Source organism: Petromyzon marinus, chromosome 52, assembly GCF_048934315.1.
Source record: "Petromyzon marinus isolate PM22_M1 ecotype Great Lakes invasive population chromosome 52, UKy_Petmar_22M1.pri1.0, whole genome shotgun sequence".
Classification (NCBI taxonomy): domain Eukaryota; kingdom Metazoa; phylum Chordata; class Hyperoartia; order Petromyzontiformes; family Petromyzontidae; genus Petromyzon; species Petromyzon marinus.
In genome coordinates, this window is record NC_133718.1 from 2,353,008 (window position 1) to 2,370,163 (window position 17,156).

General features: G+C 58.6%; 1 protein-coding gene across 1 annotated transcript in view; it reads right to left on the bottom strand.

The window, feature by feature from the left end:
• The window catches only part of LOC116953506 (uncharacterized), a 45,477-nt gene that overhangs the window by 11,801 nt on the left and 16,520 nt on the right, over positions 1–17,156 (bottom strand). Inside the window, exons 11-22 of the mRNA XM_076075111.1 lie at positions 15,777–15,869; positions 13,407–13,552; positions 11,584–11,828; positions 10,733–10,866; positions 8,956–9,076; positions 8,303–8,550; positions 7,500–7,641; positions 6,110–6,236; positions 4,715–4,997; positions 1,579–3,987; positions 740–901; positions 341–529 (exon numbers count right to left, since the gene is read on the bottom strand). Of these exons, the coding sequence (XP_075931226.1) occupies positions 341–529; positions 740–901; positions 1,579–3,987; positions 4,715–4,997; positions 6,110–6,236; positions 7,500–7,641; positions 8,303–8,550; positions 8,956–9,076; positions 10,733–10,866; positions 11,584–11,828; positions 13,407–13,552; positions 15,777–15,869 (4,299 nt within the window). The remainder of the gene's footprint in view (positions 1–340; positions 530–739; positions 902–1,578; positions 3,988–4,714; positions 4,998–6,109; positions 6,237–7,499; positions 7,642–8,302; positions 8,551–8,955; positions 9,077–10,732; positions 10,867–11,583; positions 11,829–13,406; positions 13,553–15,776; positions 15,870–17,156) is intronic.

Sequence of the window (17,156 nt, forward strand, 5' to 3'; positions counted from 1 at the left end):
CAACAGCAGCAGCAGACGCCGCCATTCGCCTCCAAGTGACACGGCACCCGTGCCAGGCGAGGTGCAATTTTGAGGCCACGTGAAGTGTCGATGGCTCGCCGCTGGCAGGAGGTCACGGGACAGACCCATGTGCCATGGGTTGACTGACTGAGATGACTGGCTGATGCACCGCCTGTGGTCCACACTTTGCCAACTCGCTGCGTTTTATCCACCCGGCGCCCCGCTCGTTGTTGTGAGCGTCGCCCCTCCTCTGCTGGAGGGCGACTGCCTCCTCCGCAGGGGCCGATCTTGCGCGGTGCCGGCGTTACAGGCGCACGCACAGACACGGGCGTGCCCTCACCGGCCCCCATGCCGATGTTGCCCAGGGCAGGCAGGGCAGCGGGGGGCAGCCCTCGCCCTCCGTGGTGGCGAGGCGGGGCCCGCCCAGCGCCAAGCAGAGCTGGGGCCGCACGGAGCGACGGCTGCGGGCGTCCACGCACAGCACGGCCCGCGATCGCTCACGTGGTAGCCCGCAGCCACGGCGGGAACACTGTCGCACGGGGTCACGGGGTCACGACGACAAAGACACGGGGTCATGGGGACAGGGAGACAGGGGACAGCGACACGAGGTCAGGGAATCACGGGGACACAGGGGCGCGGGGCCAGGGAGCAGCGACAGTCGGTACTCCGCAGCCAGGACAGGCACACGACGTCGCGTGAAGATGTCGCGACGCGTGCGGGGGCGGGGGTGGGGCCATGCCTCGCTCCAGTTCCCGGCGTGCCAGGCGACGCACGGCCGCACGGAGCAGCGCCGCGCCGGGGGCGGCCTCTGGGTGAAGTCGCAGTGAGCCGACCCCGACCGAGACCTCGATGCACACCACACGCTCCGGCGTGCGACGCCCAGCCCGCACGTGGCCGTGCACTGCAGCGCACGCACGCGCACGCACATGCATTCACACACACACATTCACACAAAGACAAAGATCCCCCGTATAGCCTTTTAACAGACTGTAGGGGCAAGTGCTGCTAGGAAGCACCTATAAAGGCCGGCACGGCACAAGAGGGAGTGGGTGGCCAACACCACGCCCGGCCGCATTTGTCTCCCCAGTGGCGATGTTTTACACACCGCACCAGGTACTCATTTGAGTCGACCTAGGGGAGGCCCAGGACCGGTTCAGATAATTAATCGTCGCTGGTATTGGCCGTATGCGGGAATCGAACTCAGGTCGCCAGGTTCGTAGCGCAGCGAACTAACCGCTACACGACCACTCCCCCCACACACACACGCACACATACATGCACACACGTGTACACACAGGCACACGCACTTAAAGATCCCGCCTGTAACTCGGATCGCAGGGCCCCTGGTGCGGTGCACGAGCCCCTGCGCCTCGCTGACTCGGAGCTGCACGCACGTCGACATCAACTCACACGGTAGTTGGTGGCCAGGCCACGACCATCGACTCGCTGCGCTAAGAGAACCAGGCGGAGTCTCACAGGCGGCCGCCTGGATTCGAACTCAGGCTCCCGTCGGTGCCGGCTCGGCGCTCTGACCTCGATCCGGTGATTTTTTTTTAGTTCTTCCCAGAAATCCTTCACCTCGCTCCACGGCGTCACCCTCCACGAGGCCTCCGGTGGCCTCGTCCCCTCCGCTCGCCGCGACGTCTCCCCCGCGCGCTCAGGAAACGCCACCGGCGACGACGGCAGCGACGACGATGACGGTGCAGATGACGACGGCAGCGACGACGACGGTGAAGATGACGACGGCGGTGACAACGACGACGGTGACGATGACGACACCGGCGACGACGACGCTGCCACGCCGCCCTCTCCTCGGCCTCCAGCGAGGGGCGGCGCCTGCCGGCGTTCGTGGCTCGAGCCCGGCGGCACGCTCGGCACCGTTGGAAGCTCGGGTCGGATTCTCGCCCCGTGTGCCGACGTGGCCGCGGTGGCGACGGTGGCGGCAGCGGCGTCCACCGGCGGGACGACCCCCACGGCCGTGGGCCCGGCTCCGGGGCCGCCGAGTGAACCCGCGCTCCCACCGAAGCCATCGCCGGCCCGTGGAACTTTGTCGGCAAAATCGTGGATTGGCATCGGCGACTTTGTGCCGGTTGGCGCGAGCGTGCGGCCGCCGCCGGCGCCGCCGTCCCATCGGCCTTCTCCCGGCGTCTCTCGTTCCGAGGATCCATCTCCAGCAGCAGCGTCGCCGATGGCTTCCCCGCCACCTGGCTCGACCGCGACGCCCGACGCCAGTCCGGTGGCTCCGGTGAAAGTCGGGGAACTCGCCGTGCTGGACGCTCGGTTGTCCGACACGGTGTCCCCCACGGGCCGCCGCCCGTCGCGGTCAGGTTGCCGCCCGGCCGTCGTGGTCGCGCGATCGCCGTACCCTCTCGCCGTTTCGGCTGGCGGAGTGGCGACGTCAACAGCAGCGTCGTCCGGGGATTCCGAACGAGTTGCCGATCGATTGCTGTCGGTCTCGGTTGCCGCGCGAGGTTGCGACGTGGCGGGGAAATTGCCAGCACTGGCGCCATGGTGGTGGTTTGGTGTCATACGAACCGGTGAATGTTGCTGCTGGTGCAGTGTCAGTGCAGACGGTGCGGTGGTGGGGTGGTGGTGGTGGTCCGATGGTGGTGATCGTGGTGCGGCTGCAGTTGTGGTGCGGTGGCGGTGTTGGTGCGGCGGTGGTGGTGGAAGTGAAGCTGAGCTGGTGGCGGTGACGATGGTGGCCGTGGTGGCCGTGGTGGCGGTGGTGGTGGCGGCGGCGGTGGTTTGGTCGGCAGGCTGCTGGGGTTGGCCGTCACGAGTCACGCCCGTCCCAGCCTCGTCCAGGTCATAGAGGAGGTCCTCGTGGAAGCTGATGAAGTTGTAGTCGTAGTAGTAGATATCAATGAGGTTCTTCTTCTTAGCGTTAGCGCTCCCGTCAGATGGGGACGAGGAGGTGGCGGAGGTTGGAGGTCGACCACGTGGCTCACCCGGTGGGTCATGCCGCTCTGCTCGCTCGCTCACGTCGTCACTTTGCGACACGGAGGACGACGGCGATGAGGAAGAGGAGGAGGAGGATCCGCGCAAGTTTTGGTTGAGCCGCTTGATGTCGTTTGGAATGAAGATGGCGTTGCTGTCCACGTGGACCTCGCCTCCTTGATCTTCCACGTCGCGCTCAGCGTCCACATCATTGTTGTCGTCGTCATCGTCGTCGACCGCGAGTCCACCGTCGATGCCGTTGCGTTCGCCATCTTCGTCGCCACGGCCGTCTGTTTCTTCACGTTGGTGGTGGTCGCGTTCGTCTGGGGTGACGCCTCCGTCACGGTCTGGGTCAACATCTTCCTCATCGTCGTCGTCGTCTTCACGGTGGACAGTGTCATGGCGTTCGTTGTCCTCATCTTGACGGTCATCACCATCGTCATCATCATCATCATCGTGGTCATCGTCTTCATGATGTTCATTGGCATTGCGATCATGGTCTCCATGGTGATTATCTTCATGACCGCCATCATCATTATCATCTTCACCATGGTTATCTTCATCATCACGGTCATTTTCATTGTCTTGGTTATCTTCATCGTCGTCATCACCATCGTCTTCATGACGATCATCCTCAACGCTTCCATTGTCTTCACCATGATCCTCGTCAGAGTCTTCATCGGCACCATCATTGTCATCAATCTCATTGCCTCCATGATGTTCACCATCATCAGATTCTGTGCCTACACCATCATCTTCATCACGGCCATCATCATCTTCACGACGGCCGATCTCGCCGTCGTCATCTCCACGGTCGTCATCGTCGTCGTCATCATCTCCGCCGTCGTCTTGGGGAGGACCGCCGTGGTGCTTGCCGCCCGTCCCGTTGGCGGCGGGCCCGGTGGTTGGGGGCAGCTCGGTGCAGGCCCTCCAGTCGCAGCGCTGCCACTCGGCGGGCCGATCGGCCTCGTTGCAGACGTCGTCTCCGCTCCGGCGTTCACAGCGGACGTCACGTGACCTCACGCCGGCCCCGCACGTCGCCGAACACTGGAAGCCAACGGTCGAAAACGACAGGGCAGAACTTTAATTCCCTGGAGCGGCTTCCCTTGCGATAACAAAACCCCTCTCTCGCCCCTTCCTCCCACCCTCCCTCCCTCCCTCTCTCCCTCCCTCCCTCCCTCCCTCCCTCCCTCCCTCCCTCCCCTCCCTCCCCTCCCACCCTCCCTCTCTCCCTCCCTCCCCTCCCTCCATCCCCTCCCTTCCTCCCAGCCCCGTTCGCTCCGTGTCCGGAGGGAACGAGATCGGCTCGTTGTGCCAGAGCGAGGCGGAGGGTCGCGTCGCGTGACACCACGAGAGGCGGTTGGCCACCGCCTCTTGTGGTGGCGCCGTCACCCGCCAGCGGATCGACCGCGGCCGACGATGATGACGGCGCAAGGGGGAGACGGGCGCAAGGGGGAGACGGACACAAGGGGGAGACGGACACAAGGGGGAGACGGACACAAGGGAGAGACGGACACAAGGGGGAGACGGACACAAGGGGGAGACGGACGCAAGGGGGAGACGGACACAAGGGGGAGACGGACGCAAGGGGGAGACGGACACAAGGGGGAGACGGACACAAGGGGGAGACGGACACAAGGGGGAGACGGACACAAGGGGGAGACGGGCGCAAGGGGGAGACGGACGCAAGGGAGAGACGGACACAAGGGGGAGACGGACGCAAGGGGGAGACGGACACAAGGGGGAGACGGGCGCAAGGGAGAGACGGACGCACCGGAGACCAGGCGCCCACGAGCCACGCGCCGCGCGGGTCTCCAGCGGGAGCGTCCCCGCGGGTGGGGCACGGCGGCGGCCCCGGGCAGGGCCGCGCGTGGGGGGGGCGGGGGAGCCCCTCGCACTGGGACGTGGGCAGCGCGCGGTGCTCGTCGGCCCCGACGCCGCGCACGCACAGCACGGAGCGCCGCTCCTCCTCCTCCGTCTCCTCCGAGGACGCGCCGGCGGTGGGGCGCGGTCCGCACGACGGCGACGGGCAGCCCTGCCACTCGCCCACCCACCACCTACGCACGCACGGCAACGGTCACCCGCGTGGCCTCTGACAGGCCGTTGGGGCAGGTGCTTTTCGCGAGCGCCCATTGTGATCGTGAGCGGGGATTGAACTTGGGTCGGTGGTTTTTTTGTAGCGCAGTGCGCTGACCGATGCTCCCCCACTCCACGCACGCACACGCGCGCAGAGGTATGGACGCACATGCTTGCATGGACTGATGGATGGTCCAAAAGATGTTTGGAACAAAAGATATAACAATCAATAAAGATTCGTTCATGATGCCATCCATATATACAGACACAGACACAATTTCAACCGAGAAGATGGGTACAAACTGAGCAATCATTGTAAGGATGTTATCAACCAGTTTAAGTCATAACTGGCTGTGATATTCTCACCCTACCACCGTCCAATGTTAGTTGTTATTTTCAGCTCTCTGATTCTACATTAATAAGTTAAATTTCTCACTCAAACAAAGTTACTTTCGTGCGCCGACCTAGAGGTGCCGGCGACTCTGCGATCTTCCCATTAACATGCGAATCTCTCACATTAACATAGCCACCCCAGCTCGCTCGCCGTGGAGGCCGCTCACCGATCTTACAATAACATGCTAATTTTTACCTGGCAGACGATAAATTGTTGTAAAACCCACCACCGTTGCGGTCGCCGCCCACCACCTACATTAACATTAGCTGCCCCGCCCATGCTGCTGACGCCCATTTCAAAGCTTTATAAACAATTTGCCTTTAGAAGCTAACCCCCTTTTCCTGATGACGGCCGCTCGTGTTGCGATCGAAACGTGTTATTTTCTTTGAACCTATCTACGTGACTTTACCGAAAGACCCAAAGAAAATGAACAGAGAGACTAATTAACCAATAGATGAACGAATAAACACACCAATAAATATATTTTCTAATGGATACACCGACAAACAGTGTCATCTGATGGCCAAACAAATGGACCGACGAGTGAGCCAGCAGACGGACAAATCAAAAAGCTGACCGACAGATGTACGGTCTGCTGATCCATTTATCGGAGGACCCTCAAACAGACCAATGATTATTTCGCAATGGCTGGACCGACGGACGGACGGACGGACGGACGGGTTGCGCGCGCGTTGGTACCGAGCGGGGCACTCGTGCTCGTTGCAGGCTCTCTGACGGTCGTCGGGCCGGGGGACGTCGTCGCAGAGCCGCTCCTCCACGGGCCCCGCCGTGCGCTCCGTGCAGTGCACCTCCTGCCTCTGCACCCCTTCACGCGCACGTGCGTGCACGCGCGCAGAAGATGGGTACAAACTGATTTTGAAGCTGATTTCAAGATATAAAACACTCGCAATGATTGAGCATGGGATATGAACTCTGGCGCTCAAGCCCATTAACGGAGGAATTATTTAAGGACAGCGTTTCATTAATGCATTATTATCTCGGACATTTAGGAGGCACTGCAGATGTTTTGGGCGGATGTTTGATGTTAGATGTTAAAATGTTTCGTTAAATAATATGTATGTTAAATATTCTTAGATAAGTTATATAAGCGGCTTATTTTTTCGAAATGGATTAATAGCAGCAGATAAATTATTATTTTTATTTGGTTTTCCACTCAATCGTCTGTTTGGAAGTAGAGTGGATCATCGTCCATTCCTCCTTTAAATGAGTGAAGTGTTTACGATGGGTCGATGCTTTGGGATTTTTGGCAGCACCGCTCACAGGCCTCCAAATCTTTGATACGCCATCTGTGGAATTGGGTGGCCGCATCGGCCACGTGACCCGGTCCTGATTCGGTTGATGGTCGACCAACTGGCGGCGTGGAAGGTTGAAACCGGGAGGTTCGGTGGTAGGGTCCTGTATGATATTTTTTATTTTTTGACAGCTGTTATTTTCATTGAGATTTGGGCAAACTCCGCTGCGGAGGGATTGAGCTGCGGTGTTGTGACGGTGGAGGGATGTTTCCGAACGCTATTGCAGATGTACGCAAACTGCCCTTCAGAAGAAAAATTTGAAAGAAAGGTTTTGGCGTTTGGCAAATCCCCTCCCACTTCTCCGGAGGACCGAACGCACCGCAGTGCCTCTTACTCATCGTCTCAAAACTTCATGATGTATCATTGTTGTTGTTGTTGTTGTTATCTACTTATCTGCGCTGCGCCAAAACTACGGAGCGTCCTGCCACCTGTGGTCAGACAGGCGAGGTCACTCACCTTGTTTAGGTCTTCTCTAAAGACTCACCTGTTTCGACTGGCCTACACTTCCCATGTGTGATCAGTGGACCCTGGACTTTGCACTCTTTATATTTCCTAACTTCGTGCATTGGCACACTGAGATCCTGGGATGAATTGCGCCTTAAAGATGTCAATTATTATTATTATTTATTTCACCGACCTTTCCCCGTCATTAGGATTCACGACGGGAGGAGAGGGGACAGGGCGGTCTGGCCTACACACGGTGGCGAAGATTGTGCGGTTGCTTGCGGTTGCGTGCGGCTTTGCGTGCGGTTGTGTGCGGGTTGCTGCGGTCGCACCTCTGCCGCAGGGCGCGGTGCAGCTACCCCAGGGCCCGTAGCGCCAAGCAAACTCCCGCGGCCGCCTCGCCCCCTCGCCGTGCGGAGGCTGGTGGACCGTGTACTCGTAGCGGATGCCTGGGTTCGACTCCTGGAACAGGAGCTGCGGCCGGCGGCGGTAGAGGTGGTGGTGGGAGCGGAGAGGAGGGTTGACAGTGAGTCCCACACCGGCTGGATTGACGGTGCCCCACCGCTCGCCTTATTCCTGACGCTGGCCTTAACATTCGCCCTGGCACTCACCTTGACACAAGCGCCTACTGCTAGCCCTAGGCCCAGTATTTATCAGTTGCCTAAAAATGGACCACTCAAGACAATGCAATTCACACGCAGTTCTCTCTCTCTTATGTAGTTGTGAGATATTCATCTGCTTCACCCCCCACCCCTCCAGTTCCCCCCCACTCCCCCCCGTGCTCGCCCCCCGCTCCCCCGCCACTCATCCACCCTGCTCCCCCCCACTCATCCACCCCCACTCCCTCCCCCCACTACTCACTCTTCCCCCTGCTCCCCCCCCCATTCATCCACCCCACTCGCCCCCCCCACTCATCCACCCCGCTCCCTCCCCCCACTACTCACCCCCCCCCCCGCTCTCCCCCCCACTCATCCACCCCACTCCCCCCCACTCATCCACCCCACTCCCTCCCCCCCACTACTCACTCACCCCCCCCGCTCCCCCCCCCACTCATCCACCCCGCTCCCTCCCCCCAACTACTCACTCCCCCACTCCGCTCCACCCCCCCCACCCCCCCCCCCCCCGCCCCGCTCGCCTGTATCCAAACGGGCTCGCGCGTGGGCCCTGCGGCCGTGAGGTTCTCCAGGTTCCTGCGCCGCCAGTAGGTGAAGGTGGCTCCTCCCGCCGCATAGTCTCCGCGCCACTGGATCACCCAGCCGCCGTTGAGGAAGTAGCGAGCCGGCTCCGCGTCGCTGCGCAGCGCCAGGAAGTTTCCGGCCTCCTCCACCTCCTCCACAACGATGTCCCGCGCGCCCGCCGGGATGCGGTCGATGTCCACGTAGCCTGGAGGTCACGGGGGGGAGGGGGGGTCAAGTTTCGTGGCGCCGATTGGTCCGGGATCCGCGGAGATCTTAAAGGAAAATCAGCTGCCGTCGGGGGGGGGGGGGGGGGGGGAGCCCGAGGCTAAATTGAAAGCGAACCGCGCTCCGACATGCTTTGTTACGTCGTAGGTGCAACATGAACACCAATCGGTTATTTTATTAATGATCGTCGGTCGCGGTCGATCCACTGCTGGATGGAGGCATTTCCATGCTGCCACCACCGCTCGTCGCCATCCTTTCACTTTTTTGGTTGGACATCATCATCATCGTCGTGTTACGGTCATGTTGTACCCCCAGGGCCCCCTCCCCCCCCGACCCCGCCCCCCAGGCCCCCCTCCACCAGGCCCCCCTCCACCAGGCCCCTCACCGAGCCCCTCGCTGTCGTTGAAGGTTTTCTTGACAGTGCGGCACGTGGAGCCATCGCCCATGCACACTCCACAGCGGTCCTCCACTGCCAGCGAGTCAATCCGCAGGTCGCAGCCAACGTGCTGAGACACAGGTGAGGCACAGGTGAGATACCTCACACAGGTGAGACACCTCACAGGTGAAACACCTCCCACATGTGAGACACAGGTGAGACACCTCACTACAGGTGAGACACCTCACTACAGGTGAGACACAGGTGAGACACAAGTGAGACACCTCACTACAGGTGAGACACCTCACTACAGGTGAGACCTCACTACAGGTGAGGCACAGGTGAGACACAGGTGAGACACCTCACTACAGGTGAGACACCTCACTACAGGTGAGACACAGGTGAGACACCTCACACAGGTGAGACAACTCACTACAGGTGAAACAGGTGAGATACCTCACCCAGGTGAGATACCTGACACAGGCGAGACACAGGTGAGACACCTCACACAGGTGAGACACCTCACTCAGGTGTGACAGGTGATACACCTCACACAGGTGTGACACAGGTGAGATATCCTCATAGAGGTGATGTACTCAGAATCAGTATATTTATTCAGGAGGAATCCGATGAACTATGAAGCTCTTTTTCACAGATGTCCAGTAGGGGCACGTGGTCAGCGAGTTACAACAACACAAGAGACAAAAACCGATAGCGGTGCAGAGTATAGGAATGCCACTTAAGTACAATTTGTACATTAATAACCTGCGAATTTTTCAGCGCTAAATGCAAGCTTGGGCAAGGCAGCAACATCACAAACAGTCCCAGACCGCACCATTAAACACACATTATCTCAATTAAATGCCACATTAAAATGTATGGGTAAGGATCAGAGTTACAAATCGCATTGGCCAATGTGGTTGTGTCCAGCAGGAATCTTCTACTTCAGAATATTTTTGAAGGAAGACTTATGATGAAGGAAGGGGAGTGGGGGGGATCAATAAGATAATTACAGGAGTGAGTGAGTGATTCATGGAGCGAGTGAGCGACAGACGGAGTGAGTGACCGATAGAGTGGGTGAGTGAGTGATTGATGGAGCGAGTGAGCGACAGACGAAGTGAGTGACCGATAGAGTGAGTGAGTGATTGATGGATGGAGCGAATGAGCGACAGACAGCGAGTAACCGATAGAGTGAGTGAGTTCTTGATGGATGGAGCGAATGAGTGGCAAACGGAGTGAGTGACCGATTTAGTGAGTAAGTGATGAATGAAGCGAGTGAGCGACAAACTGAGTTAGTAACCGATAGAGTGGGTGAGTTATTGATGGAGCGAGTGAGTGGCAAACGGAGTGCGTGACCGATAGAGTGAGTGAGTGATTGATGGAGCGAGTGAGCGACAGACGGAGTGAGTGACCGATAGAGTGAGTGAGTGAGTTATTGATGGAGCGTGTGAGTGGCAGAGGCAGTGAGTAACTGATAGAGTGAGTGAGTGATTGATGGATTGAGCGAGTAAGTGGCAGACGGAGTGAGTGACCGATAGAGTGAGTGAGTTATTGATGGAGCGAGTGAGTGGCAAACGGAGTGCGTGACCGATAGAGTGAGTGAGTGAGTGATTGATGGAGCGAGTGAGTGGCAGACGGAGTGAGTGACCGATAGAGTGAGTGATCAGTGGAGCGAGTGAACCAGAGAACAGTCAAAAGAACACTCGAGGCGATGATGAACGTGTGAGGAGTGAGCGAGCGAGCAAATGAACGTGCGCTCTGCCTTGGTGGGGATCCACCCGGGCACCTTGCAGATGCCGTTGATGCAGATGTCTCGGGCGTTTGGGTTGTCCGCGCACGGCGTTCCATCCACCGCGGCGTCCAGCAGCTTCTCCGTGAAGTGCTCGCCTACCGGCTGGCAGTGCAGCTCGCACGGGTTCACTGACATCGCATGCACGTGCATGCACGGTTATGCACGGGCACGCACGCACGGCGCCGGCGTTACGCATGCACTGGAGCGACGCGCGTGGGTGCGTGTGCGCTGGGTAGTGCTGGCGATTAGGTGAGCGAGTGATCGGGCGGGCAAGCGAGCGAGTCGGTGAGCGATCGGTGATCGTGCTCGGGTGTGCTGCTGGATGAGTGAGCGAACGATCGAGCGGCAGGGTGGTTGAGCGAACGGCGAGCCATCGGGGGATGGTGAGAGAGCGAGCGACTGTGTGGGTGGGTGAGAGAGTGAGCGGGCTGGCGAGTGGGCAGGCGAGCGAGTGAGCAACCGAGTGGGTGAGCGAGCGACCGAGCGGGCGGGTGGGCGGGCGAGCGAGTGACTGAGCGGGCGGGCGGGCAGGCTAGCGAGCGAGTGGCCGAGCGAGCGGCCGGGTGGGCGAATGAGTGAGTGACCGAGTGGGTGAGCTAGCGACCGAGCGGGCGGGCGGGCGAGCGAGTGACTGAGCGGGCGGGCGGGCAGGCTAGCGAGCGAGTGGGCGAGCGAGCGGCCGGGTGGGCGAGTGAGTGAGTGACCGAGTGGGTGAGCTAGCGACCGAGTAGTTGAATGGGCGAGCGAGTGAGTGAGTGACCGAGTGGGTGAGCGAGCAACCGAGTGAGTGAACGAGCGAGCGAGTGAGTGAGTGACCCAGTGGGTGAGCGAGCGAGGGGTCTCACTGGGGCTGATGACGGGGATCCAGGAGTGGAGGCGCCCCTTGTAGGGGACTTTGTCGAAGCGGCTGCACTGCAGCGCGCGGAACGACGGCGGCGTGCCGCCCGCGGCGCGGCCCGGCCCTGCCGACGATGCCGACGACGACGTCTTGTTCGCCGCCTTCATCGTCGTTGCCGCGGGGCAGGCGGCCGTGTGACACAGGCGGTAGCGGCGCCGCTCGCCCGTGCAATAGCGGCCGCCTCCACGGGGCCTGAGCGGACAATGCGGGGACAATGAGGGGACAATGAAAGGACAATGAAAGGACAATGAGAGGACGATGAGGGGACAATGAGAGGACGATGAGGGGACAATGAGAGGACAATGAGGGGACAATGAGAGGACAATGAGAGGACAATGAGGGGACAATGAAAGGACAATGAGGGGATAATGAGAGGGCGATGAGGGGACAATGAGGGGACAATGAGGGGACAATGAGGGGACAATGAGGGGACAATGCAGGGACAATGAGGGGACAATGAGGGGACGATGAGAGGACAATGCAGGGACAATGAGGGGACAATGAGGGGACAATGAGGGGACAATGCAGGGACAATGAGGGGACAATGAGGGGACAATGCAGGGAGAATGAGGGGACAATGAGGGGACAATGAGGGGACAATGAGAGGACAATGAGGGGACAATGAGGGGACAATGAGAGAACAATGAGGGGGCAATGCGGGGACAATGAGGGGACAATGAGGGCACAATGAGAGAACAATGAGGGGACAATGAGGGGACAATGAGGGGACAATGAGGGGACAATGAGAGAACAATGAGGGAACAATGAGGGCACAATGAGGGGACGATGCAGCGACAATGAGGGAACAATGAGGGGACAATGAGAGGACAATGAGGGGACAATGAGAGGACAATGAGGGGACAATGAGGGGACAATGAGAGGACAATGAGGGGACAATGAGAGGACAATGAGAGGACAACGAGGGGACAATGAGGGGACAATGAGAGGACAACGAGGGGACAATGAGGGGACAATGAGAGAACAATGAGGGGACAATGAGGGGACAATGCGGGGACAATGAGGGGACAATGCGAGGACAATGAGGGGACAATGCGGGGACAATGAGGGGACAATGCAGGGACAATGAGGGGACAATGCGAGGACAATGAGGGGACAATGCAGGGACAATGAGGGGACAATGAGGGGACAATGAGGGGACAATGAGGGGGATAATGAGAGGGCGATGAGGGGACAATGAGGGGACAATGAGGGGACAATGAGGGGACAATGAGGGGACAATAAGGGGACAATGCAGGGACAATGAGGGGACAATGAGGGGACAATGAGGGGACAATGAGGGGACAATGCGGGGGCAATGAGGGGACAATGAGGGGACAATGAGGGGACAATGAGGGGACAATGCGGGGACAATGAGGGGACAATGAGGGGACAATGCAGGGACAATGAGGGGACAATGAGGGGACAATGAGGGGACAATGAGGGGACAATGAGGGGACAATGAGGGGACAATGCGGGGACAATGAGGGGACAATGAGGGGACAATGAGGGGACAATGAGGGGACAATGCGGGGACAATGAGGGGACAATGAGGGGACAATGCGGGGACAATGAGGGGACAATGAGAGGACAATGAGGGGACAATGAGAGGACAATGAGGGGACAATGAGAGGACAATGAGGGGACAATGCGGGGACAATGAGGGGACGATGCAGGGACAATGAGGGGAACAATGCAGGGACGAGATGAGCGGTGAGAGTGTTGGGTACGGGCGAGTGTCGTGGCGAGCGACGCTGGCCGTGTTGTGCTCACGTGGGGCTGTCACAGAGCCTCTCTGCAGACTCCACCCCGCCCCCACACGAGCGCGTGCAGGGGGTCCAGGCCCCCCACGACCCCCAACCCCCCGGAATCCTCTCCGGGCGCCAGTCGGTGGAGACGCACTCTCCGTAATAGCACCACTACGTGCACACACATGCACACACACACACGTACACACACGTACACACACACGTACACAAACATGCACACATACACACGCACACACACGTACAAACACGCACACATACATACAACAACAACCGCCATTCGCCACTAAGTGGCGGTGACGTCACCACGACGCTTGTGCCAGGCCATGTGCTGGCAGGTCACGGGGCAGACCCACGTGCCACGGGTCGACTGACTAAGATGACTGAGATGACCTGTGCCCCCTACTGTGCCAACCTGCTGTGCTTCAGCCACCCGGCGTTCCGCTCGTTGTTGTGAGCGTCGCTCCTCCGCCCTCCGTTGTTGTTGGAGGGCGACTGCCTCCAACTGCCCAGTAGCGTCCTTCACGAGCCTCCTCCACAGAGGCCGATCTTGACACCGCTGGTACCAGTCATCGGCAAGTCCACTCAGCTCCACGTCCTCCTGTACCACATCACTCGATCTCTTCTCCAGCCCGTGCCACGCCCGTTTAGCCCCCTCGATCCGGCCAAACAAAAGCTGTTAGGCATGCAGTGGATGGGCATGCGGGCTACATGACCCAGCCAACGCAGCCTTGCCTGCCGGAGGAGTTCACCAATGGGACCTTGTCCAGATCTTTCAAGGATTTGTGAGCTCCTCACACAATTCAGCCTGGTTACACCCAGGATGGATCGTAGGTAGGCTAGCCTAAATGTTTCTAACCGGCGAAGATGTTCCATTAGGGGGGTCCATGTTTCGCAAACGTAGAGAAGGGAGGGCATGACTGTGGCCAAGAAGAACTGAAGCTTCATTTGGAGCGACAGACCAGGTAGCTTCCAGGCAGCGTTACGCAACCGATGAAAAGATATTGCCGCTCGACTGATTCGGAGTGAGACCTCTGCTGTTAAACTGGCGCCAGTCATAAGCACACTGCCCAGGTATGGGAAACTCTCCACTCTATCCACAACTGCCCCATCACCGATTGGGAGTTGTGGAGGTGGAGTGTCCGATGGTACAAAATACCCAGGCAGGTGCTTAGTTTTGGTGGGGTTGATGGTAAGGCCCCCATCTCTTAGTGGCATGCTCCAGTCTCAGCAGCAGCGTCTCCAACTCCTCCTCTGAATGAGCAGCTATTACCAAATCATCGGCATACATGACGTGGTTGAGCAATAGGGAGCCATCCCTTGACCGCACCCGGCATCGATCAGCCTCCCATTATATCCCCCGGTACAGCTATTGAAGGCTTCACGAACTACGTGGTCAAAATATATGTTAAATAATGTGGGAGCCAGAGGACATCCCTGTCGCACCCCAAGGTGTACAGGGAATGGCTCTGACTCCTGGCCACGTAGTTTTACCCGGGCCCGCTCACCATCATGAAGGTCCTTAATGATCGTGAGCAGGGGGTCAGGGACTCCAAAAGCATGAAGAACAACCCAGAGCCCAGGCCTACTGATGGTATCATAGGCCTTGACCAGGTCAATAAAGCAGAGATGTAGGTCTTCTTGGAATTCCCTACACCTCTGCTGTAGCAGACGGACAGAAAATATGGCATCTGTGCAGGACCGCCCTTTCCTGAAACACACACATACACACACAAATGCACACACGCACACGTACACACATACATACACGCACACGTACACACGTACACCTACATACACATACGCAACAACCGCCATTCGCCACGGCGCTTGTGCCAGGCTAGGTGCACCTTGAGGCCACGTGAAGTGTCGAACGCCCGCTGGCAGGAGGTCACGGGACAGACCCAGATGCCACGGGTCGACTGACTGAGATGAGTGGCCGTACATACAAAGACAAAGATCCCCCGCATAGCCTTCAGACTGTAGGGACAAGTGCTGTTAGCGAGCACCTATGAAGGCCGGAACGGTACACGAGGGGGTGGGTGGCCAGCACCACGCCCGACCACCTTTGTCTCCCCAGTGACGATGTTTACACATCGCACCAGACACTCATTTGAGGCTGAGTAGACCTAGGGGAGGCCCTGGACCGGTTCAGATAATCGTCACCGGCGTTGGCCGTGAGCGGGAATCGAACCCGGGTCGCCGGGTGCATAGCGCAGCGCGCTAACCATTACACTACCGCTCCCCACATACACACATGCACATATAACAAAGACAGAGATCCCCGGGATAGCCTCAGCAGGCCATTGGGTCAAGTGCTGCCAGAGAGCAGCAGCTGCGAGGGCCGTGACGGCGTGCGGCCGTGACGCTACATCACCTTGCCGTGGTCACAGCGAGTCCCGTCGGCCGCAGCATCGAGCTTGGAGTGGCACGTGTCGCCGACGGTGCACCACAGCGTGTGGCACACGTTCTATGTACAGCGGCGGGGGTGGGGGGGGGGCAGAGAGAGGAGGGGGGGAAGGGAGACGGGGGACAGAGATGGAGAGCGGAGCAGACAGAAGAGAGAGGGATAGGAGAGACGTGAGAGGGAATGGGCGAGGAGAGAGAGAGAGGGGACAGAGAAAGATCGCTGGGGAGTTAGTTCATAGATTCATAGTTCATTTATTTGGTATAGCCCTGTGAGCCATTTGGCTCTTGAATCGGGTGCAACCGCAACAAACAAAAAACACATGAACAAGAAAAACATCTTAAAGTGATTATGTGACTGTGCAAACAGAAAATCCAGGGAAAAAAAAGGGAGTAAAAAAGGAGAGAAAGGGGAGAGTGGAATGGGATAAAGATGGGAGAGGGAGATAGGTGAGGAGAGAGTTGGGAGAGAGAGAGAGAGAGAGTCGTGTTAACCCGAACCCCCTTGTCGGTTCGGGCCCTGCGCCTTGTGACGTCGCTGCGATCAAGGTGGAGCCGGCACCACGTGGGGCTCACACAGCAGTCCACAAACACAGAAAACAAAGTGCCCAGAGAGTACACGCCGCGTGAACGCTACGGCCAGGCGGGCTGCCACACTCCACGTGAACAACACCGCCGCACAGCCCCAGGCACTCGATCCCCTGACCCTGATGTGAACCCTAACCTGGACCCTAACTCGAACCCTGACCCTAACTCAACCTCTAACCCTAACTCAACCTCTAACCCTAACTCGACCTCTAACCCTAACTCGACCTCTAACCCTACCTCAACCTCTAACCCTAACTCAACCTATAACCCTAACTCGACCTCTAACCCTAACTCGACCTCTAACCCTAACTCGACCTCTAACCCTAACTCGACCTCTAACCCTACCTCAACCTCTAATCCTAACTCGACCTCTAACCCTAACTCGACCTCTAACCCTAACTCGACCTCTAACCCTCACTCAAACTCTAACCCTAACTCGACCTCTAACCATAACTCAAACTCTAACCCTAACTCGACCTCTAGCCCTAACTCGACCTCTAACCCTAACTCGACCTCTAGCCCTAACTCGACCTCTAACCCTAACTCAACCTCTAACCCTAACTCAAACTCTAACGCTAATTCGACCTCTAACCCGTGGTTTCCCGCAACAAACGTATATCCCCGACTCACCGTTGCTGCACGCGCGAGGGTTTCCCACTTGGCTGTGTTTTTTTTCCCCGCCCCCAAGGAGCGTCCTCTCTTTATCTAGCACCGCATCCTCCGCGTTGCGAGACGCACCGAGAAGACGCAACCCATAAAGTGT